General features: G+C 35.1%; 1 protein-coding gene across 4 annotated transcripts in view; it reads right to left on the bottom strand.

Moving 5' to 3' along the window:
* Nucleotides 1-14,478, bottom strand: part of KHDRBS2 (KH RNA binding domain containing, signal transduction associated 2) — a 522,708-nt gene that overhangs the window by 428,479 nt on the left and 79,751 nt on the right. For all 4 annotated transcript variants that reach the window (XR_010376930.1, XR_010376929.1, XM_031434467.2 and 1 more), the window contains exon 2: nt 12,861-12,988. Coding sequence is in view for 2 of the 4 variants with exons in the window: in XM_031434467.2 (XP_031290327.1) it covers nt 12,861-12,988 (128 nt within the window). In the remaining 2 variants the exon portion in view is untranslated. The remainder of the gene's footprint in view (nt 1-12,860; nt 12,989-14,478) is intronic.

Raw genomic sequence — 14,478 nt, 5'->3', positions numbered from 1 at the left:
TTGTAAATTTGATCATTTTTAAAAATTTGATGAAAATTCAGAGGGGTATTGGCCACTTCAGAAATTAAATTTTCCTCATTAAAACTACCTTAAAATGCAAATTCCATTTTTGACCTAACATTAGTATTCTCTTCGAATTGCAATAAATCAGAATGTAGAAAGGGAAGTTCTCTTCTAAGCTAGATCTATTGCTGAAGTCATAAAACAAAACAAAACAAAAATGTTTTCAGATTTTTTTTGGCAATGGGAGTTACTCTTCCAAATGTTAATTTTGTAGCTTTTTATGATGCCATGGAATTCATCATTTTCCCATTAGGTTTCTTACTTTAAAAGACAAAAATAAAACTAAAAGAAGAAAATAAAAAATAAAAATGAGCTAAGCCCCACATGGGTTATGCCTTCTAATTCCGTATTACACAGCCTGTCATATTAATGAAGCACAGTGACTATTGGCACAGTGATAATGAAGAATTCTGAGGCTTCAACACTTGCGGATAGCCCTGAAACCACGCACCGGGTATCCAACTAGTGGAAACACAGGACACTCTGCTCTCAGTTAGTACATGTAATTAAAAATAATCTAGCAGCAGCATCAATTGCTATGTCTAAGAGATGTGTCTTCAGATGGGAACACAGGAAGTAAACAAAATGTTCTGTTGGGCATGCACTCATGTGTTGTAACACAACGTGGTGTAGAACTATGAGTCAGAGACCTGATATGTAAAAATCCAATGACAACAATGTGGCTTATTTAAACATTCATTTCATAATTTAATATTACACGCCGAGTATTCATTTTTTCAACATGTGACTTTTCACAAATCTCAGTCTCAAATCCCAAACACTTGCACATGAAGGAGAAGGATACTTAACAATGCTTTAGAGTTGTATTTAAATAAACAAGGATGAAATCTACCTCATCAATAAATATTGCAGACATTGAAGATAACATTACTGCCTAAGTTTTCTCCTATTCTTCAATCTTGATTCATTATTAAATGTCTATGTCACTTTGAATAATTTAATTTTATCTGCACCTAAACTTCCTCCTCTGAATAGTACATATGCCACAGAATAGTAAGTGGATTCAATCAAGTAATAATATAAATCACAGAAAACATTGCTTGATACATAGTAAATAGTCAACAAATAAAAATTTTTATTACCACTAATATAAATGTAGTCCTCTTTCAGTCATTTCATCTATGTTTTTATTGATGTCTTCATTGTTTTCCCTTTCAGGAATGGAATTATAGAACTCTTAGCGAAATAATTCCAACTACCTGTTTTATCTCACACACACACACACACACACACAGAGAGAGAGAGAGAGAGAGAGAGAGAGAGAGAGAGAGAGAGAGAGAGAGAGCGCCTAGCAAAAGTAGGTGCTTCCCCACCAAGAGTATTGTTAAGAGGAAAAAAAGAAGAAACTAGTATGTGTTCAGTGGTTATTCTTGTACAAGGCTACACCACGTGCTGGTACTGGGCCAAGTATGCACATATACTCTCATGTATTCCTGATGAAACCTCAGACCATGAGACTACACTCACGCTGCAGCTGAAAAACATTGTTGAAAGTGTGAATGGAAATTTCCACTGTCATAGTTGAATGAAAGTAGAATTGTGACTCATCCTTAGGTCTACCTGGGTCAAAATTCTATTATTTCCCATTATAGTATACTGTCTCTTCACAGCAATCTTCAGCATCTCAAGAAAATCTGCATCTTAATTTATTCTTAGAAATTTCTTTCCAGAAACAGAGAAACTCTACAGGAGAAGCCAGACTAAAAATTACCAGGATGCAAAAACAACCATATAAATTAAGGTTTCTCTATTGAGAGGACTTGACAGTAAGATAAATATTACCCCATTCTTACCCTCTGCTCCTCTCAACCCTACATCCCAAATAACAGCCAACCTCTCTTCTCTTCTCTGCTAAGTTTTTCAAATAATGATCTAGTTTTTCTATATCCCTGCCTCCTTTTCACACCTTAGCTTCTAAAATTTAAGTTAGAGTGTTAAAGACGATCCAACCCATTCCCAAAGCTTCTGGATCCATCCTGGTATGAAGCCATATTAGAACAACTGATTAAATCAACTATAGGATTTCCTGAGACCAGTGAAAGCATCCTTTAATTTTTCATTTATGAGTCGAATACCAAGTGGCTGCCATATAGATCCAATAAATAGATCCTAAACGACAATGAATTAACTGGAATCAATATTTAGAATGATGGTGTAGGCTCTTTTGTAAAAGGTCAAGTAACGTTCAATATACTGCACTTACTAAAAATGGATATTTAAATAATAAAACAAGATATTCAGAAATGACTTGAAAGTAGAGTTAAAACTTTGAATTTCATGTTAATTAGACAATTTGGTAAAGCAAAGTAACTGATTATCTGAGCATGGGAATTGAGTCAGATTTTCACTGTAATTGCTTTTCCTTGGACTTGGACTCTCTGCTAAGACTAGAGCAGCACTGAGCCTTCACTGAGGAGGGGACACTGTGTTGCCTCCAGAGGACCTGTGATGTCCCTGCTCCAATGGTGACAGGTCCCCTGCAGATTCTGTAAGAAGAGGCAGGAGGTGAGAACAGTGAGTTCTTTGTTCTGGATCTTTCCACCTCAACTGTATTTCCTCCAGCCAGAGTGTCTTAAGAGAACCATCTGTGTAATTACTCCATAACCATACAGAAATTGTCTACTGACCACCTAGCTGGGTGCTAGGCATAGCTCTAGGTGACTAGCACCCATGACTTGGACAAGGGCACTTGGTGTTTTGCAGTTTGCATTCTAGTGTGAAGAAAGCATGAAATAACAAGTAATAAAATTATCAAGTACATTAGAAGGTGATACATGCTATGAAAAAAAAAAAGTCTAGAGAAGGGGATAGGGATTGTGAGTGCTTGGGTAGGAAGAGATGAAGGCATGTGTGGAGCAGAGAGATCAGTTAAGAGGCTCTCACAGTGATCCAGGGGAGAGAAGGCGGTGACCCGGGCCAGAGTAATAGCCACGGAGGTGGCGAGAGCTGTCTGATTCTCCACGTATTCTGAGAATAAGACAAATGGGTTTACCAGGCCAGTTGGATAGGACGTGGGGGAGAAAGAGAGGAGCCATGGAGAGGAGTCCACAGTTTCTGACCTGACCAAGTAAAAGGATGGTATTGCCAGCAACCAAGCCAGGTATACGGCAGGTGAAGGACACATGGGGTAAGAAGAATCCCAACTGAATCTGAGATGCCTAGACGTCCACGTGGTGATGTCAAGCGGGCAGCTCCATACGTAAGTCTTAGGGACAGGTCTTGGCTGGATGGGCAGCCCTGGAAAGCCGTTCCCATAGGAAGCCATGCCACAAAGAGCACCATGGATAATCCCCGGGGAACCCCAACATTAACAAGTGCTGTGGAAGAGTACAAACCCACAGAGAAGGCTGAGACATGGAACCTGTTTTGTAAGAGGAGATAAAAATAAATTATGGTGGCCAGAAACCAAACGAAGACCATGTATCAATGACAGTTCAAGCAAGAGCATGGTTCAACTGTTTCAAGTGAGTTCTTTAGTGAAGCCAAAGGCAAAACCAGGACTCGTAGCAATCTTCAGGAGTAAAGATGATATTTCAATGAAAAAAAGTGTCTCAAACAGCAATGTCTACTCATTATTAGATATGACTGTTCTAGTATGGAGATTCCTCAAGAAATTTTAGCTACTTACTAAAATAGACTTATCATGTGACCCAGCAGTCCCACTCCTGGGCATATATCCAGAGGGAACTCTATTTTGAAAAGACACCTGCACCCCAATGTTCATATTAGCACTATATACAATAGCCCAGACATGGAAGCAATCTAAATGTCCATCAACAGATGACTGGATAAAGAAGTTGTATATATATACACACACACACATACATATACATGCACATATACATACATACATATATATATATATACATATACACACAATGAAATACTACTCAGCCATAAAAAAGAATAATGCCCCTTGCAGCAACGTGGATGGACCTGGAGATCATCATTCTAAGTGAAGTAAGAGATAGAAAAATGCCATATGATATCACTCACATGTGGAATCTAAAAAAAAGAAAGAAAGAAAGAAAGAAAGAAAGAAAGAAAGAAAGAAAGAAAGAAAGAAAGAAAGAAAGAAAGAAAGAAAGAAAAAGAGGACACTAATGAACTCACCTATAAAAGAAAAAGACTTGCAGACATAGTAAACAATCTTACGGTTATCCAGGAAAGGCGGTGGGAAGCGGTAAATTTGGAAGATTGACATTTGCCAAGGATAACCACTATATATAAAAATAGATAAAAACAAATGTCTTCTGCATAGCAGAGGAAATTATATTTGATATCTTATGGTGACCTTTAATAAAAAATATGAACAAATCTATGTATGCATATGCATGACTGGGACAGGATGCTGTGCACCAGAAATTGACACATCATAACTGACTATACTTCAATATAAAAATAGATCTGTTTTACAATGCAGTGAACTTTCTTTTTAATCACTAGAGGCATTTGTAGACAGGCTGATGAGTATCACAGATATTGTAGAAACGATTCCTAAATTGAGGAGAAGATTAGACCACAGAAACTATGAGATACACTCCAACTAATGAGTCTATTATTTCTGCCTGACTTACCACCAGAGGAGAAATACATCTGCTTTTCCATCTGTGAACCTCTGCAATCTTAGCAGTCTGTGTCCAAAATTCTCTCAATGCCTCTTCATATACAAGAAAGTGAATCGTAACAGTGGTTATGACTTGAGACAAAGAAGAGGGACTTTGGTGCCAAAAGACCTGAGTTCCAATGTTAACACTATCACTGTTCCAGCATGTGGCTTAGGAAAGTTCCTTCAATATTTTTATACCTTAGTCTCTCCTTCAGAACTCGTGAAGTGTTTTTGAGGGAACAGAACAGTTCACTGTGCTCTGCTGGGCGTTTGATACACGGTGGGTACTCACATGAACCTTACTTCTCTGTGTGAGGTCCCAGATTTAAGGGCTGCTTCATGATGTTTTAAAGTTAGTTGTTCCTCTAAACTTGAGTTTCAGGCTGTGCTCTTTATTGAAGCACTATATTTACTCATAAACCAGAAAAAGGACTGTATGATTTTTTTTTCATAAAAATAAAATCTTCATCTGTTTTTAAGTTCATTTTGATTAGATTTTGATGAGTCATGTTTGAAGTCAAATTTTCTTTTCCTTTTTTTTTAAATTGAAGTATGGTCAGTTACAATGTGTCAATTTCTGGTGTACAGCATCATGTCTGAGCCATGCATATACACACATAATTTCGCTTTCATATTCCTTTTCATTAAAGGCTACTACAAGACATTGAATATAGTTCCCTCTGCTGTAAAGAACTTTCTAAAATCTATTTTTATATATAGTGGCTAACATTTGCAAATCTCAAACTCCCAAATCTATCCCTTCCCACCCCCTTTCTCCCCGGTAACCAAAAGATTGTTTACTATGTCTTTGAGTCTCTTTTTGTTTTGTGGATGAGTTCATGAGTGTCCTCTTTTTTTTCTTTTTTTTAGATTCCACATATGAGTGATATCACATAGTATTTTTCTTTCTCTTTCTGGCTTACTTCACTTCAAATGATGATCAAATTTTCTACTGTATGTTTTAGGATGTCATTTGCTTACAGTGTAATAACAGAACCACACGGTGTAATGAGATATGGACAACAGCCTTGAAGTCAGAGTCTCTGGATGTGACTCCTGATCGGTCATTTCCTAATAATGTGGTTTTGGCAAATGAGTTCCTCCAAGATTCAGTTTCTTTGTCTACAAAATAGGAGATAGAAATACTAGGATTTTTGTGACAATTGAATAAGCAGATGTTAAAACTATAAAGTGTCTGCTATGTATAAAAACATTAAATAATCCTTAGTTTTTATTATTTGTTCCTCTTTTCTAGGAAAAAATTTTAAGTAGAACCAATTTTTTTCTATTTTAAATGTTTTCAACTAGCCTTATTTAAAAAAATCTTTATTACTAGGAAAATAACATGTTAGTAGTAATTAATTCAAACAGCACAAAAGAGCCTCCAATACAAAGTCCTCTTTGATTTACTTATTATTAATCTATTTCTCTATCATATATATATATACATATATAAGTATAAATATATCCCTTTTATATTGAAGAGAATCATCCTATTTATAATCTTTTACACTTTCACCTAACAGCACATATCTGTGAAAATATATAATTCTAAAATAAATTGCTAAATATCCAACTGCTTCCAAAAGTCTATGCCTTGTGATTTTCACTGATTTTGCAAAACTGCTCCCTAAAATGGTTGAATCCCCATGCTCTAAGCACCCGTTTATGGAGTATTTTTTTCTCCATGCTTTAATACCATTATCTGTTAAAACCAAAGCTTTTATTATGATCTGCTGGAGAACAGAAGCATGTCAAATTAATCTTAACTTGATTTTTCTGTAAGTGAGGTTCAGGCTTTTTTCTGTTTGCTTTACACAGTACGTGTGTGATAACCGTCTGTTGGTCTAACTGGCTTCTTGTTCAGTCAGAAAAGCAGAAGCATTCCGTATAAATAACATGAACCTTCCGCCACGTGTTTCAAGTATTTCTCATACAGTCACAGTCGTTTGACATGTTGACTGTGACTTTAATGCTGGTAATCATCATCGTTATTTTTTCTTGTACAGCAGTTTTGGTTTTATGGTATAAAATATTTTAATCATTTAATTATGGCTTCAAATATTTCCCACCTTTCTTAGAAATGCTTTCCCCTCAATCAAATATTATGAAGTAAATTCGCCGTAATTTGTCCCAATACTTTGTTTTTCTGTTTGTTTTTTGGGTTTTTTGTTTTTTTTTTTGCATTTAATCTTAGACCCAGTGGAGATTTATACTCATGTAAAAGATGGGTTAGGGATTGAGTCTTCCCTTCATTTTCTTTTGCCCCAAATGCTGTACTAGTTTTCTCCCCAATACTTACTGAATAAACAATTTCTTCACACTAATTATAGATGTATAATTATTATATACGTTCATTTCACAAGGAATAGAAAATTGATGTTATCAAGTGCTTGATTTGATCCTAAAATTCAGTAATTTTTTAAAAAGTATTTTTAAGTACCAAGCCAGTCTTGCATTCCTGTAGTAAAACTACATTTGGGTGTAACTTATTTTCCTTGCAGTATGCTATTGAAATTCATTTGGTAATATTTTTGTAACACCATTTTTATTGCAATAAAATATATACAACATAAAATTTACCATTTTAAATGTTTTTAAATGCAAAATTCAGTGGGATTAAGTACAGTCACAATGTTGTGCAACTGTCACCATATCCATTTGCAGAACGTTTTCATCATCCCAAAGAGGAATCTTGCATCCATTAAACAATAGTTCTCCATTCATTTCTCTCCACAGCTCCTGTAACCTCTATTCTATCTTCCGTATCTATGAAATTGCCTGTTCTAAGTTTCTAAGTATCTCACATGCGTAGAATCATACAATATTTGTCTTTTTGTGTCTGGCTAATTTCCCTTATTAACAGGATGTTTTCAGTGTTCATCCACGTTGTAACATGCATCCAAATTTCATTGTTCTTTAAGGCTGAATAATATTCCACTCTGTACATATACCACAATTTATTTATCTATTCATCAGCTGAGGACATTAGAGTTGCTTCCATCTTTTGGTTACTGGAGATAATGGTGCTAAGAATACTGATACACAGCATTTGGTGATATTTTGAAAGTTTCTGCATTGATATTCATAACTGAATTGTTGTAGTCTTTGGTGATATACATATGTTTTTAAGGAAATTATTTTTAAAATGTTAGAAATCTAAATGTGTTACACAAATTTCTTTCAACAATTACTTATATTTGAAAAAAACTAAATAAAAGTCACTCACAATTTTTGTACATGAATCTAAATTTCTTTCAAAAATTTGGTTGTAGTCAGGTACTAACCTAGTATTATTACAATAATCACAATAATAATCAATACTCTCTTATCTAGATGGGAACAATGTCCCTTATCCAGATGTTTCTGGAGGTGGGGAAGAAATGCATAAATTTCTATTTCCTGTATCCTTTCCAGCAAAAGTTTTTCCCGCTAAAGTCAAGGTATAATACAGTGCTTGAATTTATATGAAATTCACTTGGTTCCATACATCAATTAGTCTTTCATGGTCAATAACAATATGGGAATCCATTCAATGGGTCATGTAGTGCCTCTCAATTATAATGGTGGTCATTCCCCTCTACTCTCTTGAAGATCTCTATAAAAACCATTTCTACTGCAAGAACAAAATAAATGACTGAAGGTTCATCTATACTCTAGTGGGTGTAGAGAGACCCACCGAAGGCTCACTGAATCAGACAAACAAATGAACACACACGCAGATAAAGAGTGGCGAGGTACAGAGGGGATGTGAGGCAGAAGGTGTTTCAGCTCTCAAAGGACCCTTGAGCAAGGATACAGCTTTGGGCAGCTTTCAAAAAAGCATGTGCATTTTAATGATTCCTTTGAAGGAGCTTCCAGTGTTCCAGTGGAGGGTAAGTGTGAAATATCCTAACAGAACAGGAGCAGCAGGTTAAAACAGACTGAAGACCCTCTATGAGTTCTAGACAAAGACGAGGAGAGATCATTTTAGGACGTCTGAGCACATATTTTGGGAGGGTGTGCTGAACACGTCAAAAAGGATGGGGAAAAGAGCACACGGAATTCAGGATAAGGAATACGTGGGTCAACAGAGACCAAGAAATGTTTAAGTACCATACGGAAAAGTGATATCTAAATACATGGGATGGGCATTGATTAAAAGAAAGTCGTTGGAAAAGATCAGTAGTCAACATAATAGCTCCTCAGATTTCTAAATTTTCCTGGAATACAAGGGTATTCCGGTTGACATTCTACTGAAGAGAATACATTCCAGAAGCACTGTCAATTTTTTTTTCTTTCTCATACAAAATGAGTGTCATTATTATCTCAACTGAGATCTAAATTCACCAGTGAGAGACTAGGAAACTGATATGAATGAAACTGAAATCACAGAGCCCATCAAATCCTCTTTCCTATTTCCTTTAGAAAAATAAAAAGTAATGCTCTGCAGTGGTCTCTGTCTGGTAAAGATAAAACTAGCTTAAGATGTAGGCTACAGGATGGCTTTTAGAAAACCACGTTGCTTAGAAAAATAGGTGTTTCGGAGATGGTAACTGGCAACCAGGCACAGAAGGAAGCCCCTCTCTCTGGGACTGAGTGGGACAAGACGGGACACAGAGCAAGTGGGTGCTTCTGAACACATTTTGGAAGTTTAATTTTCTGCATTAATCTGCATAAGGAATTGATTTCAAAAGCAGTACAAGGGAGTGCGGCTGCCTTTGATCTTCAAGGGGCCAGATTTGGGGCTGATTTATACTCCTGGCAATTTAGTGCTTTAAAAAGCTGGCAGTAGCTTGAGTCGAGAAAGAAAAAGTGGGCCTTGGGGCAAATTTCATTGAAGAAAACGTCTGATGTATTTCAGAGGATTCTGAAGGCAACATCAAAAGGATGTTTTTAAAAGACACTGAGAGGCTGAACGGCCCAGGAGGACAAACATGTTACAGTAGCAACAGGCAGGCGTCCTGCAGGTGGAGGCGGCAGCTTCCCGTCCCCCAGCACGCTCTCAAGGCCAGTGCTTGTGACCCATAGCCCTTTTACACATCTAACAGTTACAAAACAGGATACAGTGTCTGTCTTTACATATCTTTGTTTCTTAGGTCCTGTTGGGATTAAATTCAATACACATATTTCCAACACTACAAACAACTCCATATAAAAAAGCCACGCAAGTTCACACGTGCAAAGTTTAGAGACAAAAACCGTGAGTTACAACCACTGCTTGCCTGAAGGAGACTGTAAAATGATTCTCATTGTAATATTCATGAGTTGGAAATACTAAAATTCGAAAAAAAATTGTGTAGTGGACTATAAAATGCTGTGTTTGTGGACATAAGGAGAAGGAGCTAACCTTAAGGACGGTGAGTTTTGGCATCATTCTCTCAGGATTATGGAGGAACACAGTGCCTCCTTACAGACCTGACTATCAAGAAATAATTTCCCTGATCCTAAAACATTTGCAAATGTAAAAAATAGATGCACAAAGTCTATTTATTTACTAATTTGTTACAAACAAAACGCTGAAAACAATCAAGAGAAAGTGCCCATTAGAATAATTTAATAATAAGGCATATTTTCTCCAAATTAAGTGATTAGCCACAAAGCAGTAGAGCTGGATAAATCATTCTTAATGTGTTTGAACAGCCTTCTTATATTTTCTATAATTGAAAAATCTTAAATGTCTTTCAATTCCTTGAATTACTCAATTAAGTTAGCAAATTACCTTGTAATTAGAGACGAACGGAAACAGAATCTACCCCAAAAAGTCAAGTAGTAAAATCAGGGAAAGGTCATTTCCTCAAGAAACCCCACACTTATGTCTTCCTCTCTGTTGGAGAGGAATGACATCATCACATTAATGATCAGCTCAAGATTTTATAATTTTTATTATAAACCTGAAATCCATCCACACCGTGGTGTCCTGCTCAAAGTTCACAGCATCACTCCACACTACATACTTGACAGCTGACAAATAACTCAGCCCCACAGATATTTTTCTAAGTGAGAAGGTTATTCTGGCAATAATCACTCAGCAGGAGAAGAAATCACCATTTTTGAAATAAAATATTGTTTTCAAAAGGTTGATTTTAATTTTATTGTTATAGTATAAAAGCAAGCAAAAATAAATATGGGGCAACTTGATGGACAATTCTGTCTCTCGGTGCTCTTTTCCTGGGAAAGGGTTCTCAGGGATCTTTTATGTGTGATAAGCAGATTATGAAATGCACATTGCTGTAATAAATTCAAATGGCTTGGCATTATATTCATCAATTAAAGATGGTAAATTTATAAGGCATACACTATTATTTGATAACATTCTTCAAAACTATTCATCATTAAGAATGATCATTTTTCACATTCTTCCACACTTGACATGAAAAAGTACACCAAAATGTGAGCATGATCAGTGAAGTTAAAAATGTAATGGCTCACCAAAAAAATGAACAATTTAAAATAACAGCAAACTCTCTAAGTATTCCATCTATAACAAAGCTGTGTCTTTGAGCAATCCCCACTTATCACATCTGTAAAATAAGTTTTGTATATTCTGTGATTTACAAGATTAGTCTCAGCTCAACCATTCTGTGATTCTGAAAATTCAAGGAGGTACCATAATTTGCTAGTAAGACATGGTTTATTTCAATACGCATAGGGAGTTTCATTGTTTAGAAATGTTTCTATAAATTAAGAAACTAAATCTCACACAAAAAGTAGACACTCTAAAAATAGTCTTGTTTCAGTATCCATCATTATAAACGTGCATTAAAAATCAAACATAAACTACTGTAATATTCAGCGTAAAACTCACTCATACTGTCACTTGGGAGCCATCAGGATGTGAAATGCTTTCCACACCTTACCAACATAATTTGGTCAGACATAGAGCTTCATTTTACTGAGAAGGAGGATCTGAGTCCGTGACTAGGTTTCCCACAGCCAGAGAATAGACAAGTGTTAATCTGAGAAACAGTATTGAGTTATATAATATTTAAATATATGCTTTAAAGAAAGAGCCTTGTACTCTACCTGGACTGTAAGGGGTCAAATCATCTAGTTCCTTAAGAGAGACATTATTCGTAATATCTCATCACATTTCTACCATATTTCATTACTTTGTAAAACTTTTCATGAATTTAATATTCATCAAAGTATAACTGTAAAGTAAATTTAATTTTAAAATATGTACCCACTGAATGCACCTTGCAATAAAGTAAGTCTCTTTCAAAATAAACACAGAAGCCGAAAACTTGCATGCCCAAAAAAACCTCATCTGAAAGTTAAATTTTATGGTCTGGTGTGCTGTAACAGTTTATCCTGTTTGAAATAATTATAAACACAACCTTCTACTGAATCATGCTTACTAAAATTTACCGTATTAGAAGACAATTGGTAAACTATAGCATTTATTTCATTTATTTCTGTAATCTTTATTATTAGGATAATTACATGGTCCTTGCTTCAGACACACCTTTCGGAAAGTTAATTACCAGCTTAAGTCTTTGAGTTTCCATTTTTTGGCCAATGCAATTTATTTGAAAATAAAAAACTCCCTTTAACCGTGGAATTTACGAATATAAGTGATGAAAATATGCCACTGAATGCTACGTTTTATAACCATGATTCTGGAGATAAAAATATCACAGGATGACACATTGTCTCATGAAAAAGTACTTTCAAGAGAATACCATAATTATTTTTACAAATGAACCCTGAATCTAGAAGACCAGAGGTTACATACAATCCGAGGGTCTAATAAAGATGATACAGGCTTCCTAGACATAGAAACTCTCTGCTGAGTGGCTAATGCTGCATGTTTAGTATCATTCATTCTGCTCGCTTCTATATATAGTAAGCAAATGCATTTCAACATGAACCAAAACATTACTGAGTGTGTGTATTTGGACAGTCAAATTATTGAACTACTTACACATTAAATAAATGATTGCAATGTCTAGTTATGCATCCCACATTCACAGAATAAAAATGCTACAACATCCCACTGAAAATTACTCTCACCCTTGTACTTTCACAGAGCTTTCCTTCTTCTATGTCGGTATCATGCATACGTGTATATTAATATAACAAAGCTTTATGTGTCTATTTCATGAACGGCAATGAATCAAGTATCAAGTCTTATTTTTATCGATTTCACCTTAATTCTATGAGAACAAAGCATATGTGGCAGTACCTTTGGATACTGTCTGACAGGAATCAATACCCTTTCTGAGAGCTTTATGTTTTTGTTGCTGATGACGTCAAGATATTTCTTCTCTTCATCGTCTTTTTTTCCATCAGAACCTTGAAATTTTTCAATTTCTGAAAAAAAAATATTTACAAGAAAATACAGTAAATTAAATGAGAATTCATCATAAATATGCTGATTGTTCTTATCACTCTCCTGAAAAACGAATTTGAAAAATCTTTTTTTTTTAAATTGAAGTATTGTCAGTTACAGTGTGTCAATTTCTGATGCACAGCATCATGTCCCAGTCATGCATACACACACATAGATTCGTTTTCATATTCTTTTTGATTAAAGTTACTACAAGATTTTGAATGTAGTTCGCTATACTCTACGGAAGAAATTTTTTTAAATCTATTTTTATATATAGTACAAATATTTGCAAATAATGCAATTTTGAAGAATCTTGATAAAAGGACTAAATAACACCTTGTTAAAAGCTACGTCAGCACCGTTACCATCTGTAAGATGATCCCTGTCAACTAAAACTAAAACGTGATGATTGAGGGTCTGACTGTCTTCTGTGAAACAAATGATGCAATTAATTTTTAACGTCTTCAAACAAAATGTGAGAAAGAATATGCCATTTAAAGAATGTAACTATTTAAAATATCTAAGCAAACAATTTTCCTAGGAGCAGTGAACAGAACAAATATATTTCAAGGTTAAATGTTTTATTTTTACTCAGAATTATTCCTTAGAAAAAAAATAATCAAAAATAGTAATCATCCATTATCTAAAATATGGTAGTAAAGATAAACAGCGTGCTATTTTATATTCTAATCAAACTTAAATGCAATTTAAAAAGGGGTCACAGAGAAGTCATATAAAAGATTAAATTTGTAAATGTTATCATTCATATTCATCAACATGAAATTATCTGTCTAGATGTTTAAGAGGTGCTGTTCATTTTCCCCTAAGAGAATGTTCCCAAATGGATATTTTTAAGCAAATGTATACTATTTATCATTCTTCCTTTTTAAAATTAATTTATTCCACAAAGATCTTTGAACCTCTACTATAGGTACCAAAAGTAGAACAGAAAACAAGAAAATGTCTCTGCTTTTACAGAATCTATGTTCTGACGGGGGAAATGAATAATTATAAAATGAATATATATGCACATGCATATTTATGTGTAGAGGTAAATAATAAATACAGTCAAGCTACTAAGAATATAAAAGAGAGCACAGTCAAGGAGCAGGGCTATTACTTTAGATTTATAAGGTAATATTTGAGCGGGGTCCAGAAACTAAGAAAGAGTAACCTATGAGGAGATCAAGAAGTCAAATTTTACAGTGCGATGGAGCAGTGGCTTGACTCACTCTTGGAACAGCAGAAACAAGATGGCTTGTGTGTTTGAAGACTAGTGGGTGTAGAGAAAACCTTCACAGGTGGTTAAAGGACAGATGATATGAGCGTGTAGGACAGGGGACATTTTCTGCTTTTTCTCATGAATGAAGGGAAGCCCCTGGGTGGTTTTGCTGAGGGAGTCGGCCATATTTGATTTCATTTGTAAAGATAACATCAGATTGACAACCAATCATGGCAGAGAACAAGCAAA

This window comes from Camelus dromedarius, chromosome 19, assembly GCF_036321535.1.
Source record: "Camelus dromedarius isolate mCamDro1 chromosome 19, mCamDro1.pat, whole genome shotgun sequence".
Classification (NCBI taxonomy): domain Eukaryota; kingdom Metazoa; phylum Chordata; class Mammalia; order Artiodactyla; family Camelidae; genus Camelus; species Camelus dromedarius.
This window is presented reverse-complemented; position numbering and strand designations above follow the sequence as displayed.